Source organism: Ciona robusta, chromosome 9 (genome assembly GCF_009617815.1).
Source record: "Ciona robusta chromosome 9, ASM961781v2".
Taxonomy (NCBI): Eukaryota; Metazoa; Chordata; class Ascidiacea; order Phlebobranchia; family Cionidae; genus Ciona; species Ciona robusta.
The window spans coordinates 6964955-6984916 of NC_143243.1; the positions used below are offsets into that span (position 1 = coordinate 6964955).

Genomic DNA, 19962 nt, shown 5'->3' on the forward strand with positions numbered 1-19962 from the left:
GTTGGATGTTGTAAATATGTTCGCGTGTCGTTTCACGTCGTTGACCATAAACGAGCACTGAGCACGCTCGGTGGCTTGTCTATCATGCAGCAACATCGAACTTTATCGTGTAAATGCCTTATCTTAGGTCGTGCGGTATTACCTTGGCAGTGAGTTCTGATTTGAAATGGTCTTTAAACTTTATCTTGGAAACAGCTTAATGAAATTCTGTAGAGCCACGAGCAATATCAACACTGTACGGACTTGTTTCTTTTGTCGACCTCCAATATGTTTGTCCCAGTTACAATTACTTATAAACCCTTCTCAATCAGCAACGAAATTCACATTACCGGATTAAAGGCGTATAATTATCAATTTCGAGGGCATTACGATCCCGTTTAATATACTGATTAGAAACGGCGAAATTGGATGTTTAAACCTGGATAAATGTAAAATACCACTTCTAACCTATTTGTTTATATAAGAAATCTGGGCGTCGTTGTTATATTTCACATGGCGCTTTTCTTCTTTGTTATGAACACATGTGCCAAATACATGGTTTGTAAAACATAAAAACTCCCAAATTATCACCACTATAAAAATTGTCCCACGCCAAATCAATCCAAACAAACTGTTAACAACCACACGCAGAGCAAAATCCCGCGCCAAGCAAGGACAATTACCAAACAAAAATGTCTTGGGCGTTTTGCTTGTCCTTGAACAGCGGGTATAAGTTGTGTGAAAGACAGCTCAAAAGACGTCATTTCCACCTCAGTAAACTTTGTATTAGAACCGGATTTAGCAAGGTTGTTGTTACTTCGTTCACCGAGGTATAAAAATACACGTTATATATATTTAGCTTTTGTGGTTGAATCTGTGATACTGATTTACAGATTTATATTACAATGAACATTATAGCAGCTTTTGTCGAAGAAAATTTCTTGTACTTTATCAATTCGTTCACTAATAGTTCGACATAAGCGTATTCTGGAACACTCATTTAAGTCTAAACACTCAAAATTAAGACCTTTTGGAGCCAAACACAGGCACGCACAAAATGAAGGCTTGGGCTAAACAGAAAGAACGGGTCAAGGTCTTGTTTAAGCGCAACAATGCTTTGTAATATGAAACCTATAAAGAGCTGCTGATTAGTATTTAGAACCCGGGTGTTTGGTGCCGAGTTTCAAACTCGGAAAATCAAAGTTTACTTCCGCGGAGATTAGGAGTCATTTTGATCAGAACAATTGTAATTATCGCGCGTGCAACAATGGACCGGAGCTTCGTTCAGAGAAAATCAAAGTCCACCGCCGTCACTATTAATGCAGTCGGTCCTAACTAAAGATCGTGTTTCCGTCGCCGCGCTTGTTTTAGAAGCTGTCGCGTGCTGCCAGCGTTCATTATCCGCGGACTCGTGTGATCAAATCTTTGCATTAGCTTTTCACCGCTCGCCCTTTATCCGCAACATTAGCAGTAAAACCCACCGAAAACAAAGGCGGCACCATCTGTCAAGCACTGCATTTCCCTCGGTATCACATCTCATTAGGGGACGCATATGCAAACCATGGCTCGCAGATGCAGGCGGGGAAAGACGTGTAGCCAACATGGTGCACGAAATAACAGCATTCGTTGGTTGGCTTATACACTCGGTTGTCGAGATCTAAAATCCGGACTTCGTTAGCCGGGTGTACGAAGTCAGTAAATTGTGACAGCGGCGCCAGTCTCCAGGCACCTACTGTAGTACAACACTGGTTCCGCCAAATTGGTCATTATTTGCTGGACATCAGCGTGGGCGATAAGGCATCTTTCGTCAAGCTCGATTTGCCATGATTGGCAGCGCGCACAAGGTAGCTAAAACGCGCCATGGGATTGGGTTGTTTAAACCGTCTGGGTGGCAAGTATGCTACGCAAGATCGTATCTCTAAACGTTGCGTATTTAGCACTAAGTGGGAGTTATGGTCCAGTAAGCCATATCAGCAACAATCAAAACAAACCGTGTTTTGAATTTCGCCGAGCAATATGCTCGCTTTAAAATTTAATGCGCTGTCCCTACATGAACTATACTACTGGGATTTTAGTCAGTTGTTTTATAGAGTAATACGTTTAGAGATGTTTTAACGCTTATTTCCACATTCAACCAAAAGTAATATGATTCCAAATAAAGGCAATATTCAAAAAAACGTTTAATTTCTACGTTTAACATCTTTGAAATTATTATTGTCCATTTTCCATCTAGTATAATCAAAACAAGCTTGCACTGTACTTTGTCTCTATTTATCGGCTTACCTTGATTTAGTAAAGCTGTCATTGGGTAACCAAAGCTCATACGTCACCTGTATTCTGACGTCACAATTAACAAGCAGGATGTTCGATATCACGTGACCAAAGTCCCAAACTTTTCAAAGAAACCGAATAGATTTTCTCTGGCTTGAATGTCTTGCATAATAAAAAAACATTACATTGGGGCACGATGGGTCACGGTTCATTTTGTTTTATCGTCTTATTTCGTAGTAAATAGGGAATGTTTACAGAATTATATAACCGTTTCCCCACGACTCCAAATAGCTCTGTTAAAAACAAGATTAGAAAATATGGGATTATGCGCTAACGGTTTCTATCTTACTCGGCATTGCCATACGTCAAGTTTATAAATAACCGACACAGTTAATTTATGTTGACATATAGAAGGAGATGTTCGTATGGCAGCTATAGTTTAAAACATCAATGGCTACACATTGTTGGTAAAAGTTGGATTGAAAAAAAACATTTTTTGTTAAGCATATTCCAATTATTCTGTCTTACGGTAAATTTCTCAATAAAATAATCAGCTTTGCCCCCTTACTGTATTACAAGCGTGAGATCACCAATTAAGTCTTCGTTAAACGCTTCACGCGGTAAAATTGTTAATCACCGCGAAAAATCGAATTAAGGGCATCAAGTGTTAGAACTGTCGTCGAAGGCAAATTTTAAATGGCTGGTTCCGGTTATCGGTTTTGCATTTTGTGCATTGTTCACCACGAATGCAGTTTTCGTGTTTGAAGGCATGTAATTATAGGAAATTCAATTCCCGAAAAATTATAGCGTGTCCAAATTTTATCTGTTCGCGGGCCCTATTTATTTTCAGCCACCTGCTCTAAGTAGAGACCCTACAAAAACATTCGGTTTTCAGCACTGGCCGAGATGTAAGCATATGTCGATATGTTTGACGTTTGAACTTTCTTTTGGGAAACTTCGCAGCTTCGTCATAATAAGAGACGCTCTTTACGCGTGCTGTTTGTCAATCGGATACAGCTCAAAAGAAACAAACAATCTTTGCTACACCGCCTTGTTTTAGAACGGCTTTTATTGTTTCGTCACAACAGAAGCACGCGAGACAATCACTGAGGAAACGAACGACAGAAGTTTGTGTGACGTCGTCCAAACTTAGCGAAAAGAAATCTAATTTGTCTGCATTAAATCGTCACGTATAAAAAGCGTACGCCCTTAATGGTCTTTCATTATTTGTCGGACCAAGTGCAACGTAACTCGCTTGTTTAAATTTCGTTGTCAGGAATTAAGTCGTATCGATGAAATATTTATAATAAATAAGAAAGCAGCAGGGGTGCGCCTGAACCTTAGACGTAAGTGTGAACTTGATATCGCTGTTTGCTTTAATGTTAATGTAAGAGAATCCTACGAAGAGAAAATTGCAGCCAATTACAAACGTTTAGGATGCGGGCGACGCATGGTAACTTCGGGTAACATCAGCGTTTCGATTGAAAAAAAAGACAAAAGTTGCTTTGAGCGCTGCAGCGCAAGACGCGAAACATTCGGTTGCCCACCGGTCAGGGTTGCTACGGCAATTATTGCTGTGCGATTTGTTGAGATAGCTCGCAAGATAAATGTTGTTTGATTTGCTAAGTTAGCCAGTATGTTAGAAATTTGAATTATTAGAGAAAAGGTTATTAAGTATGGGAGCATATGGTTTGTAGGTTCAGATTTTGCGACTTTGGATTCCTAATAGTTTATAGGAGTAGAAGATTAGAAACGACCGGGGTGGCCAATGTTTGACGCTGTTGGTTGTTGTACCTTGTGTAAAACAGTTGGTAGTCGTAATGCTTTCCTTTATTTAATTGTCTGTATAGATGCAACTGGTTTATTCCACAAGTAAATTAGGAGAGACCAGATTATTAGCAAAGCAAACATAGTCGAGGTCGCCACCCTGCAGACAATTAACAAACGAACAGCGAGTAATTAATACGGATAAGCCGCGCGCTCGCGAACTTCGTATTTTCCGAGGCCACCCAAGAGAGTTCACGATGGCCGCTTATGAGTATTGTAAAGCCGACCCGCGAGGGAGCATTGCTCTGTATTTCCGGATTATTTGTATATGGAAAGGATCCTTTCCGACCCGGTTAGCATCGCAAATAAGCCGTGTTTAATGCGATTATATGTACAACGCAATTAATCAAAATAATATCGTGAACTTAATTTGCCTGCGCGAAATCGAATGACCGGTTGTACAGATTACATTCGTGGTTGTAATATGAGGGTGCTGAGCTTCGTAGTAGCGGAGTTGTTTGTATTTCTTTCTGCCAGACGAGCGGCAGGTGCTAGGCGGTGTGTATGTTTGCATCGTGACGTCATCCAACCGTGGAAATTTGGGTTTCTTCACGAGGCATTCAACTGTTGACTGTCGGGTTTTATATCAGAGCAAGAAGGTGTCAGTACTTAATGATTCATGAGCTAGAAAAGACGACAGAGTAGATAACATATTGCCAGCGACAAAAATATATCAACGTGCTTGTAAAAGCGAATTCGGCGCCAGCCCTTTACTAGAGATGGCGGTTGCTTTGAAGAATAATATTTACAGCGAAGGAACAACGAAGTCGACTAGCTGGTTGTCACAGCGGCTCGTCAGTCCCCTTAATTACGGCGTATCTTGTAATTAGCTGGCTTGATGGCTTGCAAACGGCACCACCGCCCTCACCGGCGGCGACCGGTTGAATGTTAGTGTCAGGGGTCAGCCTACAGTGTTCGCGCTTACTTGGCAGGTCGTTGTCCTGCCTATTCTAACCCACATTATCAGCTTAGTGGTTCGAAAGTGAGGCACGAAATCCTGTAATTGGCCAACCTTCCGTACGACCGCTTTAATAATGGATAGGTTTTTAACCGAGGGTTTATGGATTTGAATCAACTGACAGAGCGTTTGCAGTTCACCGCAATGCATCTCGTAAGGCTTAAAAAGCGAAATATTAAAATTCTGAATTCTATTTTTCAGGTGCTTGTCAAAACTCAATGAAAAGTGATTTATTATTTATTGGAATTAAGCCGAGTCGAAAAAAATTGTAAAAAGGTGGAATTAATAAAAGGCAAGAAACTGAAAGGGTAAGTGTAAAACTTGTTTGGTTGTTTAAATGGAAGACAAGGATATGTATATCCATTATTGGCTTATATCCGTTAATGGCCCAATCTGAGTGTTTTTTATTGCTTCGTTTGGGAAAGTGGGCTTGAGAGTGGTTCAAGGACACTTGTATTTCTCCGTGAGTGGAAAACAAGATTTTCTTTAAATAAATGGGATTTCAATTTGAATCGTAACAACGACTAGAAAACTCGGATACTGCAGTTACGCGAGTAAAAGTAAGGGTTTCTTAAAGGATGGCAACGAAAGAGGGCTCTTGCCGGAACCCTCAACGCTTTTAAATTGGCCGCCGCGTTGGGGTAGTTAGTGCACTGTAATGACATGTAATAACCGGCTCTCGGCCGAAACGTTGGTTCAAATTACTCTGTTGCAAAAGTATGTCACTGGAGAACACAACAGGGCGGGATTTCGTGTTTGATCATTCCGTTTACATGCAAATATCGTTTTATGAGCACAACGATCCATAGTCTCACATATATGCGTATTTAAGGTTGTTTTCAAAAACGATTTTAGTACTTAGTAAAATTAATATTAAAAATTCGAGTTCACTTATAAATCCGGACGGCATCGATTTGGAATCCACAAACCACTTGGATCGAAAGAGGACGAAACTAATTGATTTGTGGATGATCCTTTATTCTTTATTCCAATTGTTTGTTTAAAAGTTTCGTAAACTAAGTTAGTTTTCGTTGTTTAAATTACCAGCTCAACCGGCTTTTGATCAAAAATAAGTCTAATAGAGTGTTGTTTATTGGTAAAACACGATTAGAAAATATGGTATCTTATGACGGTATCCATCTTACCCAACCACACTTTATAATAACAAAGCCCATAACCCAAAATATTTCATCTATTAAATGTCTCTTGCCTAATGATGCATCCTGTATCATCTTATATCCTGTGATACCCCAGATCCAGATATCGTAAAGTGGAATTCGGACTCGATCCTCATCCGGAGTAAACTAGTTTAACCCGGACAGGAAATAATGAATCGCCGCTTCGATCATTTTAAATTTGAGCATCCAGCACTAAATAGTCAGTTTTAGGTTACCCGCCAGCGCAGATTTTATGCTAAAAGGATTAAGCGGCTTTTGCGATTGAAATGTACCGGTACTTATATATAATTTTGTCTTTATAGCTTAGACGATAAGTATATAGAATACGATATTTATTTGAAAACAACCCAAGGACCTTTATAGCTGTTATGGTTCCCAGAGTCGCAGACCGTGTAAATGTTTTTTATTAGATTTTCCTCGTAAACAGGAGGTATCGAATGTTGGCATTTCTGTATCGATCCTTCCCTTTGTGGGAAGCGTGCCATCCAGCTTACTAGTTTGCTTGGTAGGAAAAGTGATATAGGTGGTATAACAATCTTCCGCTTTGACCCTACGCAGTCCTTGCCAGTGCGTAAAGGCAGAAGTCTCTCTAAGTTTCTGCTTTGTTTTTCGACCTGTAGTGCTCACACACGTATTACCTAAAGCGCGCAATTAATAATGCAGATCCTGAGACAGCGAAACTCTCGGTGCTTTACTGTTTACGCGTCGGTTTTCGGAAGTTTAATTAAGTACAGTAGTCGCTTGGCTCGCTCAATTCACTTTCTACTTAATGCATTACTTGTCAACCGGAGCTGTAAGACTGTAAGTTAACGCCCAACCGACAATCAGGAAAAGACATATTTTCTACCACGCAATTATTCCTGAACATTTCCTCGGCGAAAGCAGCACCTAACGTAATTGTATGTTTGACTCCGTTTAGAAAATGTGCGGACTTTAAGTATTTATAATAAGGTGTATTTGAGACCACACTGTATACCAGCCTTGCCAGATTAGATTAACATGTTACTGCGGTAATTAGAATTCACTTGCAGGTTCGATTACCACCTGCCAACCGACATTTCAATGCAGATTGATTGTTTATTTTTAAATGGGTATTCTTTTTTGTGTGTGTAGAATTAGCAATGGTTCTACCGAACAAATAGGTGCTTGTCTATAAACGCACTTTCTTTTCAAGCGTCTTAGAGCAGTCAGAATGTAATCGCTTTAACGGCTTTGCTGTGGGAACTTATGCTATGTTAAGGTCAGTCTGACAGCAGAGAATCAATATTTTATTTCTATAGTTTTCCAAACTGAGAAAATAAGCAAAACATTTGTATGAGCGGTATCTGAGTAGTAAGTATGCTTGGTAGTTCCATGCTTCAGATATAATTTTATGCCGGTCTATACCATTCGATATTATGCTTCTTTTCTTCGTAACGGTTTCTTAAAAAACTAATATCCAGAAATGCATTTATCGGCTCGGACAGCTTTTTACAGATTAACAATCCGATTTTGCCACTCGAGTGTCAACAAGAGCCTGCATTTGAAAGCAGCTGTGCTACACTTCTACCTATGCTGAAGTGCCGCGATTTCATGCTTATACCTTTGTAGTTGCCGCATTTTCGTGGTTATTGTTGCAGCGCCTAACTGAATAATCCAGCTCAATAGCGTCGAGATGCATTTGGATCAGATGCAATTTGCTAAAAATAGGGCATTTTATATTACGATATATGCAGTCACAGGCGGGCACTGTTGGCAGGCAGTCGATGAGCGAGTTCATCGACGGAATGAAAATCAAAGGCGAGAATATATAAAGCAAGCAAAAAGGATTTCTTGCCATTTCGAGTTAATTTATTTGTTGGAATGGTCTCCGCTGTCGCTTAATCAATGCAGCTTTAAAGTGGAGGCGTCAGAGCTTACTGTACAGTTAGTGAGCTACGGTAGTTTAGGTTACTAGGTATGATGGTCAGTAATTGTGCACAATTGTAAGCAGGAAGTTAAGGTCGTTATTAACAGTCAATGACACTGTTTTCCACCTCGTACAATTGCGGTGTACCAGCGGCACCCTATTCAGGTTGGTTCCAGTTGAAATGTGATCCGGTGTCGGTCATGGGACACAAGTTTCTAAGGGCCGTGGGCTCAGTTTGCTTTGACATGGCTGCTATGCAAACCGCATGGCATTGTCAGCTCTTTGCTAGCGCCAATAGTTGGCTACCGCTAGCAACGCAACGTACATTGACAGCGCCCATGGGTTTAATTACTCTGGTAACTTAACCCCAAACCTTTGAAGTGAGGTTTGGATTTGGTCCAGTTGGGGCTTGGTCCATGTCCCGTCACGTAAACCTTATGCATGCGTTTGCGATAGTATCCGTTCATCAATCAACCGCGCTGCATATTTTTAGCTCAGTAGCAGAAAGCATGACACAACCACTACAAATCCGCGGGTTTAAAATAAGGCCCACAAACCGCAGCCATAATCCGTCCCATTACGCCAGGCAACATAACGTATTATGATAGATGCGCAGGCAGCAATATTTAGCCGTTTCGAGAACAATTTTCAGCTCTCGTCTATCTTTATCTTGGGGTATCTATAAAGCGTGTAGTCTCTTCATCATCCCAATACTTAGCTTTGCTGGGTTGAACGATACCACCAGCAGTCGTTTACGGCCATCAGTTATATTATAGATCTTTGTAATACTGGGCGACGATGCGTAAGAGCTGTCGGCAGTTTTGTCACGAAACAAGATCTTTTTCTTATTTTTCATTCCAACAATATTTAATCAAACTCTCTTGTACCCACAGGCCAAACTATGAGCGCATTTCTACTTGTGTTAAGTGTCGTGACGTCACTGCTGACGTCATCATGCGTGGGAACTACTGGCGGCATCAAAATTGTTCATCTTTCCGAAGAATCGCCAATCGGTAAAAAAAATGATTATTTTTAGAAATATTTGCATTTTTAAATTTGAAAATAATTAAATTAAACAAAACATACTTTGTTAAAAAGTTAAATGTTTTATTTATGATATTGAATTTCTGTAGTTAATCTGATTCATTTCCTAACGTTTTGCCCTTAGGAACCACTGTGGCGAACGCCGTTGAACTAATGGACTTGGGAGCAACAACAACTACGTTCAAACTGTTTAGTCAAAAACTTCTCACCCCGAACCCCACCCCTGCTCGACAGCGCCAAAACTGGCTCACTGTGGACCCCAACACGGGAAGCGTGGTTCTCCAAAACCGTGTGGACCGCGAGAAAATGTGCGGAGATTCGATCAAGTGCGGAATTCATTTACAGGTACTGTAATACTAAACAGGTTCAAAGCATGTTTAATTTGAAATTTTGAAATTTCCTAAAAATATCGGATTTCTTGGAAAATATTTCGTGACGTCAATGGAGAGATATCCGTTAAATGGATGACTGGTGTATGTCGTCTTCATTTACGTATTCACTGTTTATGGTTTAATTTTAATATTAAAGGGCGCAAATCACACAGTTAGCCATTAGGACAAAACACACTGTTTATAGTTAATTATCACGTGTTTTTTCATCTTTTCAAAATATTTTAATTTTATTTGTACATTATAAAACCAAAACGATCTATATATAATAATATATGCATTATAATCAAACATCGTTAATTCGCAGTGACATAAAATTACCCCTATATAACTATCAATCCTTCTTACAGGTGTTTGCAGTAAAGGAAAAGCAACTTATGCATCTGAACGTTGTTATCGATGATATAAACGACAACCCCCCGGTTTTCCCTTCCAAGTCGATCATGGTCAACATTTCCGAAAGTGCGGCTATACATGACGTCATTAGCCTGGATCGCTTTTTGGCCTCAGATGCTGATATCGGTAAAACATTTGCTGCTTACTATTCCATATGTTTGGGGCCCTATGGCTTAGAATATAGGCCAGATTTAGCCCATTGACCTAAACACCTCGACTACTTTTATAACTCCGAAATTAAAATGCTTGTGGACGTTCATGTGTCCAGTCTAATTAACATTGGTTATCACAGAAATGTTTATATATAAATGACCATATGTACCTTGTGTATGATAATGTTACCATTAATCTGACTGTTATCATGGGCAATGGTTGTGTAGAAGCATGGATTCCAGTCTACGGATTATCGCTTGCTACAATATTTATTCCCATGGTCACTTATCGATTTTATATAATTCGGTGTCCATTTTAGAATAAAGGCACAGTAAGGAGTAGTTTTAAAAACGACTATGCACTTCGTAAAAAAACCAAAATCGTATTTGTAAAACATAACCTTCAACCAAAACATGTATAGCTTTGCACTGTTTTGAAATTTGGTTTTAGTTTATATTACTTTAGCATACATATACGCAGATTTGCGGAGTTTGACATTTTTTTGCATTCTAGGAAACAACTCTCAGCTAAGATACTCAATCAGTGAAAACGATTTCTTCATGTTGGAGCAACTTGTTGACGAAACGAACACCATGCATTTACAACTTAAACTTCTAAGAAAACTCGGTTTGTTTTGTTCATATTTTCTACCACTATAAGGTTTATTGCAACCTTATACCATCGAATTGGGGATACACATTTAAATTTGGCCTACATATTTAATACAGTGATAAAGTGACCATGTCTAAAACGTGTTTGATGTAGTGATAAAATTACTAATCTATAACGGGATTTAGGTTTTACAATAATAATGTTCTTAACTATTCTCAATAATCACAGATTACGAAAGGAATTCTTTCCAACGATTGACGCTTTCAGCTCGAGACAGAGGAGTTCCCATAAGAAGCAGCCATGTACAACTCAGAATACGAGTAACAGATGACAACGATAATGATCCAATTTTCGAACAGCTGGTAAGTGGACTAAACATATATCATTAAACACGTGTATCGATAATTTAAATTTCTCATAAAAACATATATTTGATATTTAACTTTAACGACCTATTTTCAGGAATATTCTGTCACTTTGCTCGAAAATTTACCTTCTGGTCACGTGATTGCACGCGTACAAGCTCACGACGCTGATTCTGGGGCTGCGGGTCGACTCCGCTACTCCATCTCGCGGCGGAATAAAGCAACCGCGCGAAACCTAGTTAACATAAACGAGATAAACGGTGACGTCGTTCTTAGGCAGAAACTTGACCGAGAATCACATAACGGGTACGTGGCTTAGGCTTTTCAGACTTTTACCTCTAGTGTAATAAGTGTTTCCCACACTAAGTACCAGTATACTTCAAGTCGTAGCTTTATTGTGTCCTAATACTTTATTAATTTTTTTCTTTTATATTGTAAAAACAATATTCCGTTTTATTACAAATTGCATGTTTCTTTTAAAAGCTCAAAAACTTGTAATATTTGACAGTTCACTTTAATTTTAAACCTTAAAAATTTATGTACAGATTACGCGTCCTAATCGAAGCACGTGACTCTACCCCAACCAATCAGCGCATCGGACGAACTTGGTTGGTCATTCGAGTTGATGACGTCAATGACAACATTCCAGTGATCAGCGTCAACTATATATTGGCATCAACTGAGAATACAGGTAAGTTTGAATGAGAAGTATAAAAAAACACGGGATATGCTCCGACCCAGTGCTGGTCACTATTGGATTGTCAAATTGTAAACTATATTAAAAATAGCCGAGAAAAGTCACACTGGTGATAATAAGCGACCTTGGTGTTGTGGTAATATTGGACAATCGGGCCGAAATCCCAGACCCCCGACAAGGACCACCCACATCAATATAATACACTTTATATTTTTAGCTTATTTCTTTATCTTCCTTGTAGTTTACGTCAAAGAGGACGCCATGGTAGGCTCGTACATCGCATACGTCACAGCAAAAGACGACGACTCCGGTATCAACGGGGAAGTGACGTTACGTTTGGGTCAAAGTTCAACTGATGACGTTGATGTTCCTTTCGAACTTACCGACGAAGGATTTATCGGAATAACTGGAGAGCTTGATCGTGAGGATAAAGGTCGATACGTTCTGATGGTACGAGCTTGCGACCTGGCTGTCCCACCACAGTAAGTATACACCCACATTGTCACCGCCGTGTTTTACTTTGAATATATAAATGTTTTTGATATATTTGGTTGAAGTATCTGTACTTTAAAACATCTATAAATTGGTGGGTCATGTGTATAATATTGCGCTTATGAGTTATAGGATGTAACATTTTGTAGGTAACTGGATTTAAAAAAATGCGTTTTTTAATTCAATTCTATTGGTGTTAGTTTGCCCCTACTAACCATATATCATTCTAACCAGGTGTTCAACGCAAGGAATCACCGTAGTTTTACTTGACGTTAACGACCATACACCAACATTTCCTTCACAAAAGATTAATCTGATGATTAAAGAAAACGCCGAAGTTGGAACAATAATCACAACGTTTCATGCGGAAGACGATGACGCAGTCAACCCGCCTTCGTTGGTGGCTAATGACGTAAGATGGTGTTTATTTTTTTGGAATGTTAAGAGTCCAACATACTCTAATTGTCACTTCACTTGACAAAGTTATATAAAAAGACAAGATTTAATTTGCCAGTCAACATTTTGCAAATCATTTGTGTTTTTGAAATCTAAATGTACACAAGTCTGCGCATAATCGATTAAACTAAGTGTCCAGTCAAATGCAATCATCCTATATGTTTTACATGTTTTTCCTACATGTAATATTGGTTTTTAATATTCAATTTTTGTTACAGGAAGGGGAAATAGTTCCTTCAACAAACGGTGACGTTCGATACTCCACCAAGAACAATGATGGAACTTTCTCTATTGAACCAAGATCTGGAAAGTTGTCGCTTGTTCGGCCATTAGACCGGGAAACAGTTCACGAATATAAGGTAACAAGCAATGTAACAATAACTAAGTCTAAGTTGCATGAACATTACACCATTATTGTAAATGTGAAAGCGATTCTCAGGTTTTAGCGGTTTTAAGACAGAGGTTCGTGGGTACGGGTTCGCTGCTTTAATTGCGGGCGGATATATTCTTGTAGTTGTAAAAGTTACTTCACAAAAATGAAACGCCGGAAAACTTCTTTTACACTTTCAAAATATACACCTGACTGTAACAACATCAAGATTTTATTGTAACGTTTTTTTAATGTAGATCACTGTGATTGCAAGAGACGGAGGTGGTTCTTCCGCCCTACAAAGCACTTGTGAGTTGATGCTCACTGTAACTGATGTGAACGACAACTCGCCCTTCTTCACCAACCCAATCATCGACAACAAGACAGTTTATGCAACCATACTGCGGGATGATGTCATTATGAGGATTCAGGTACACGTTGTTATAAGGATCATTATTTAAATTGTATATCGACCGAGGCTTGAAGGCACCTTTGGGGAAAGCCACTTAATGGGGATCGCTTCAATCTGTGTTCAAGTGTTCATTTGCCCAATTGTCACACAAGAACAAAAAATCAAACAAATACAAAGTTACATAGGCCTATGTGGCTACTATATAAGCCGGCATTGGATGTATGGAATAGAACCCCGTGTTATAATGACTTCCATTGCCCCGTCACGCGAGGATAAACAAGTTACATATATTCATATGTAGAATGTATATAGAGAACAATACGCCAACCTTGCAATCATTGTACGTGTAATTGATATTACCAAACATCATGAATCAGATTTTATTTAACCGTACCCACTTTTTAGGCTGTGGATTACGACAACGGTAGAAACGGTGAAGTGAAATACAGGATCGTCACTGAAGACGGGAGTTCATGGTCCTCCCTTTTCATGGTGGACGCTATTTCTGGGGATTTGAGGTTGAATATGAGCAGAAGCAACTTAGAAGAAGAACTTGGGATGCATACCATCGTTGTTGAGGTAGAATCAACTTTTCTGACATTGCTTGTTACAAAGTCTTAAGATATAGATTCTTGCTGTGCCTACCAGCTGGTTTACGGCGCTATATACTAATTACTTTCTGTAGGTTTCACATTAGTGATCTTTAAATAAGTAATAGCGTCAGTAGTTCGTTAATATAGATTGCAAAAACGAAAATTTAAGATTACAAAAGCAAACAATTGCAAGAGAATCTCTTTCACACTTACAATACACTTAGCGGCAACTACATAAACGTATAAATATTACCTACATTTTCACAGGCACAAGACAATGGTACGCCACCTTTGTCAGTTGAACGCACGATCCAAATTAATGTAATGAAGGCAATGGTACTTCCTACCGTGTTACCTACTGGGACGGTGAAGCCAACGTTTTCATATTTCATTATCATTATTGGTGCTTTGGCAGCTTTTCTCTTTATTTTGATTCTTGTAATCGTCGGAGTGGTGATGAAATGTCGGAAAAATAGAAAAGTAAGTTGGCTTTAAATACACTTGGAACTTTACGCTTCCAGTTAACCTTAGTTTGTTAAGATAACTACAGATCACTATAAATGAATTTATATTGTATCGTGGGTTTAGCAACCATGCTGTTCATTTGACACTTTTCCTAAAAAAGTTTTACTCGTTGTGTGTTTCTCTGGGCTGTCTTTTTATCCCCAATTCTACTCTCTTCTTTGTGTTAAATATTTATTTTTTATGATATTTGAGTTTGAAATATTTAGTTTGTTTTGAAATCTACTTTAAATATTGTATCGCTTTAGAAATGACCTACATTGCAGACTTTCGTTTGTGTAAAATTAAACTTGATTTCCTTAACAGCAAGCTCGAACTTATTCCTGCCGCAAGGGGTCGATGGAGAGCAACGAATGGTGCAGAACATCTGTTAGTAGCATGAGACCCAACTTAACTTTGACGATTAAATCTTTGTCACGAGAGGGCAGTGTTGGCCACGGGAGTGCAGTGTGGAGTCAGACAACATCGAACAGGTACAAACATGATTAGTAATTGCTTTAATTACTAGTTATACCGCGCCTGGCCAAGTATTGTTATCGCGCCTACTGAAAAACTTATGATTTTGCGTCACACGACGATAATTAAAATACATTCATCCATACGTCACTTCAAGTAACAAAATTTTTCTATTTTACAGAAACGATTCTTTCAATAAGGGATCTCTCAATGACGTAACAATCGTACCTCGTAGTGACGTCATGAACCGGTCATTTCGATCTTCCAGCAAGAGTCTTTGTCGTCCACTCATGGCATCCTATGACGCTCAGGTATGTTACAGTTTAAAAATAAGAAATAAAATCGGTTGGTTGAAATTTAACAAATCATATTTTGCAGAATCCAGGATCGAAGAATTTCTCAGCTCCCCATTTGCCAACTCTGTCGCACGATGGCGATAGTGGGCGTGGTGACAGCGACCCGGATGCAGCAAGCTGTGATGCAACATATGAACAAGGTATGTGACAATATGTGATTGTAGCTAGAGCGCAGTAAACCTTGTAGATAAATGTAATGACTCATAAGCGGGCACAAGGTGTGTGAAACCGAACATCCGTATTAACGACTGTCGTTGCCCCGCCACGCGAGAATAAATTTACATTCATTTATTTGTTTATTCTCATCCCGATGTATATTAGTTAAATTGCAGTCTCGTTCCTATTTGAACTCTGTATTAATTAGTTGCTGAATAATGTTTTAATCCAGACTTCTACAAAGTTCAACACAACTCATCTGTTCGGTCAAGAAATAATTCACGAGAAATGGAATATGGTCAACTAAGCCCTAACTGCTCGGCTCAATGCTTGGAGTTTGGACACAGCGACACTTGTTGGATGCCGAGCACCAGTAATGGTAATTTAATGATCTTTTTCAACTTATTTTATTACACATAATTACATACTCTAGCACTTGATTCCGAGTGATTTTTCGTTACGTGAATCGTCCAACTTCATGAGCACTATAGATTAGGGTCAGGTTTACGTAATCTTCACGGAACTATCAATTACGCATACAAATTAGTATTATACGTTCTTTTTTTTGCCTTGATCTATACGTTCATGATTCATAGTGTACATCTACTTTACACAGGTATAAGCACCCCACAACCCCCAGCGGCCAACCCCCCAGCTCCTCTCTACGTTGAACTTTGTCCTCCAACGTCACGCCACCACCATTACTACTGCAACCCCGACACCACGAAGCACCAATACAACCAAATCGACCCGGTACAAAACTTAGAAACTATCCACGAGACCAAACCTCTCCGACACTACTGGCCCTACCCCGCATCTGAGCTAAGCTCCATATACTCCAACGCAATTGTCAATTCAAACGGACAATACATGAAGGAGGGGTACGGGATGGGTTACAGCATCCCCCCGATGCGTCAACCACTTCAGCATCCGCGTGACTTTCTCCTCCCGCCTCCCGATCTCCATCCTCGTCTCAGTCCTATCTCATCACTTTCCTCCGTGACGTCACCAACGTCAGAAGTTTCGAGAAGAAGTCATTACATCACCAGGCGTGAGATGGAACCAGAAGCGAAAGAAACTCGTTCAACGACTTCGCTCTCAACCCCATCTTCACCGAGCAAGTCAGTCCCAAGTATGCCACGAAGCGCCTCCGCTGACATTTTAGACGCAGAGTCGGAACCGCTGTTTCATCGTGACTCTGCCCCTTGGAGTCCGGAAAACCGCAACAGAAAAAGTAGCGTGCGCGATACTGAAAACGTGTTAAACTCGTGATTACGGTGTCCTTACATATTCGGTCATTTTCTATTGTTTATTTGACGCTGTTACGTCGTTCCTTTTACAGAAAACGGAATAAAAAGGATTTACCCTAAAAACTAATTCCAAATTTGTTAATAACAGATTGCCAAAAAATGGTTTGACAATAACAGTACAGCTGCTCGTAAATCTTACCCAACGGAAACCTGTTTGTGTGGTTACCTGTCAAGTCAACCACAGTTTTGCTGAGATGAGATAAACTGCCAAATATCGTGCGATTTACGAAGCAGATGTCAAACCAAAACTGCTGACGTTCTCTTGCACCACTAACCCCACTTTACAAGCGCCCATCACTCCTGTATTGCACGGTTTGAACAGCTAGCTCCTGATTAGCAACTGCGGTGTTATTAATGGATTTTAAACAAGATTGTGGCTTGCTTGATTTTCTTAAACAAACCCGCTTCAAAGACAGGAGCATTTAGAGTTAGAGAGTTGAGTTAATTAAATAAAAGCAACTTTACCGAAGTCAAACAAGTTGTTCGCTATACACAGAGTTTGCTAACTTTCAAAAGCGCTGAGGTTCTTCATACTCTGCAAAAATTTTGCGTGACGCTGATCATCGGAGCGTAGCGACCAGAAACAAGACACGTGATACCCAGTTGTTGAAGGTTCGTCACACTTGACCTGGCACGGATTGAGTTCGACTTAACACGCCAAAATGTCACCAGAAAATTCGCGATTTTAACCGCGGCTCAAGCTCTCCACTCACCCCCCGTCTATCCCGTTATAAATTGACTTCCTTTCGTAGCATGCTAACCGCGCAAAAGTATCGGTAACCTATAGCTGCGCTTTGTTTTGGAACCCCAGACCGTGCAGAACCACAACTATTTACCGTATTTAGTTTTCAACGGTAAATTAATAAAACCCCTTCTCATGTCGCATTGATTTAAAACGCCAAACTCTCTTTTTATTAGGCTGTCTTTCCCATATATTGAGACGAATGTACGCTGTTAATTTCGCTAATTAAGTTTGCATAACCCCTTATAATTAATTGTGAGACGTCAGTTTAGTTTGACAAATCCACACGCCGGTCCAAGTTTGCCAAAAATACGAGATGTTTTGTATCCTACGTCTGTTATATACAGTAAATAAAAGATTGAAGGGTGCAGCATGTCGCTTAGTATCAGGAAACCGAAGATTACGCTGCACTTTGTAGAAAACCTGTAATTGCAATCTCGTTGCTGATAAGAGCAGTCGAGGTGTCATTGCCAGAGCACCTTGCCGATGTTCAATTATGTTTCACTTTACTTGCGCTTTCAAGTCATTTACGAAGCGCAACTGCCGGCTGAAAAAGCTCAAAATTGACTTTCAACATTCCCTGTAACAACCCTCGTGAGAGACGTATATTGACAGTGTACCGCACAAGGTTGTTGGGGCTGCGGGTGGTCTTTACTACTATAAACAACTTTCTCACGTTGTGCTTGGCAGGGCCGTGTAACTCGCGCTTCTTTCCCTTGCAGTTGATAATAATTGGCGTGCGGTTCCTCTGTTTTGTTTTTAGGCAACACCATTCGCAGTATTGAATAATAGTCTGCTTAATGAGGTATAGTGTAAGGTTAGCACAAAACCAACACAATTTAAGTTAGAAGCCATTTATTTAGAAGTGTGGGGGAATAGTAAGTGCTTAGATATGCGACAGTAAGACCTGCAAAATTAAAGTTAGTTCTTCTTGATTGCCGAAGTCGTACATAGGTGAGTTCGTTCAACTTTAAATCGAGTTTCATTATTAACACAGTCGGATATGTTTTGAGTAACATGATTCCACGACAGTCTGAACTAACTGATTTGTCGCATACTTGTGGTCAGCGTCGCGTAATTGATATTGTTTATGAAACTATTTCCTTTGGCGACCCAACTTAATTAGGTGACACGCTGGAAGCATGCTCCCGGGACCGACACAGATATTTAGGGGCGTCGGGTTCAGGTGTCAAGATAAACTTTGACTGTGGGACATCCAGTAACGTGATATCAGGTTTACCCCTTATTTCCTGGCCCGTTTGTAATCCGTTAACCAACAGATGGAGTAAACTGATGCATAGGAAAGCTTCTCAAAGGTATACGGCAGATCGGGTAGTTTGTAAATTTTCATTGGCAAAATTTAGCAGTGGCAGGTGTAGTGTTTCGCCCGTTTGCGGTGACATAAAATTAAGTGAGATCTTAAAGTTATAACCTCCGCCTGTCATCGGTCACTTGACCCGTTGAACCAGGTATAGTACTTGCGATACACCGTGGATGGACGGAGCGATGCTCTGCACTTCGAGCGCGGCGAAGCTTTAGAAAAACTGTGTGGCTTTCCACGAACGCTGTCCATCTTTCCACAAAATGCGAGAAAACTATAATTACCATTTGCAGAAGTTCAACGGAGTGCTAATCGCCGGTTGTTACATTTATAGCGGTAAGTGAGAATAACTTGCTACTGCATAACGGTGTTTACGTTGCAATTTTTGGTTGATATTATTTAAATTGAGGTTTATTGGAATGTGGGATAAGATGGTCTTGAAATGTACTTGAACCACGGATGTGACAGTCTAGGCGGCATAAAGAAATTGACGACAGCAATGTTTAGGCAACTATTACAATAATAGAGGTGACGCATTTTGCTCAGCTGGTGTACCCCTTGCCGGACAAAGGCGGCGGAAATGATTAGGTTTACATTAAACCTCGATCAGGTTTGTCAACCTGGATGATTTTCTCCGGTGGTTTGTAATCGTGTATTAGGTGTCCGGTTTATTTGGGGTCGCGTGTTCCTGTCTTTGTCCGACGCTTTGTTTTGGTGTTGTGGCCATTCAACGTTAGATAAACGATACCGTGACAGAGCCAAATATTCCCTCGCCTGCGACAGAGTGCCGTCGTATTGCCATGTCCTAGGAAATACTGGCTGGTTTTAACAATACTTCGGGCATGGTGACAAATATTCTTGGCGCTAAAAAGGTGTTCGAATATCATTTGAGCATTCCGAAGCGTATGTTACAAGTTGCCTTTTTATTAAATCGCGAGGAATGATGCCTGGGCTAAACTCTTAAGTCAACCATAACACAAACCAGGGAAAAGTACTTACAACAGCGCCCAAAAAGCCAA

At 40.0% G+C, this 19962-nt stretch overlaps 1 protein-coding gene across 2 annotated transcripts; it reads left to right on the top strand.

Moving 5' to 3' along the window:
* The first annotated feature begins 3994 nt into the window (after window positions 1-3994).
* On the top strand, window positions 3995-16947 carry LOC149731780 (protocadherin beta-11-like). Of its 2 annotated transcripts, none has more exons than XM_089884239.1 (19): window positions 3995-5343; window positions 8995-9114; window positions 9270-9490; window positions 9885-10056; window positions 10597-10710; window positions 10924-11057; window positions 11158-11366; window positions 11606-11751; window positions 11999-12239; window positions 12484-12661; window positions 12924-13064; window positions 13333-13506; window positions 13893-14066; window positions 14348-14560; window positions 14909-15075; window positions 15240-15369; window positions 15437-15554; window positions 15803-15949; window positions 16187-16947. In XM_089884239.1, the coding sequence occupies exons 2-19, from the start codon at window positions 9003-9005 to the stop codon at window positions 16840-16842; spliced, it is 3447 nt and encodes a 1148-aa protein (XP_089740365.1). In that variant the 5' UTR covers window positions 3995-5343; window positions 8995-9002; the 3' UTR covers window positions 16843-16947. The 2 variants fall into 2 exon arrangements, with proteins under 2 accessions (XP_089740365.1, XP_089740364.1); XM_089884238.1 differs by lacking the exon at window positions 3995-5343 and adding an exon at window positions 7529-8266.
* Window positions 16948-19962: the final 3015 nt, after the last annotated feature.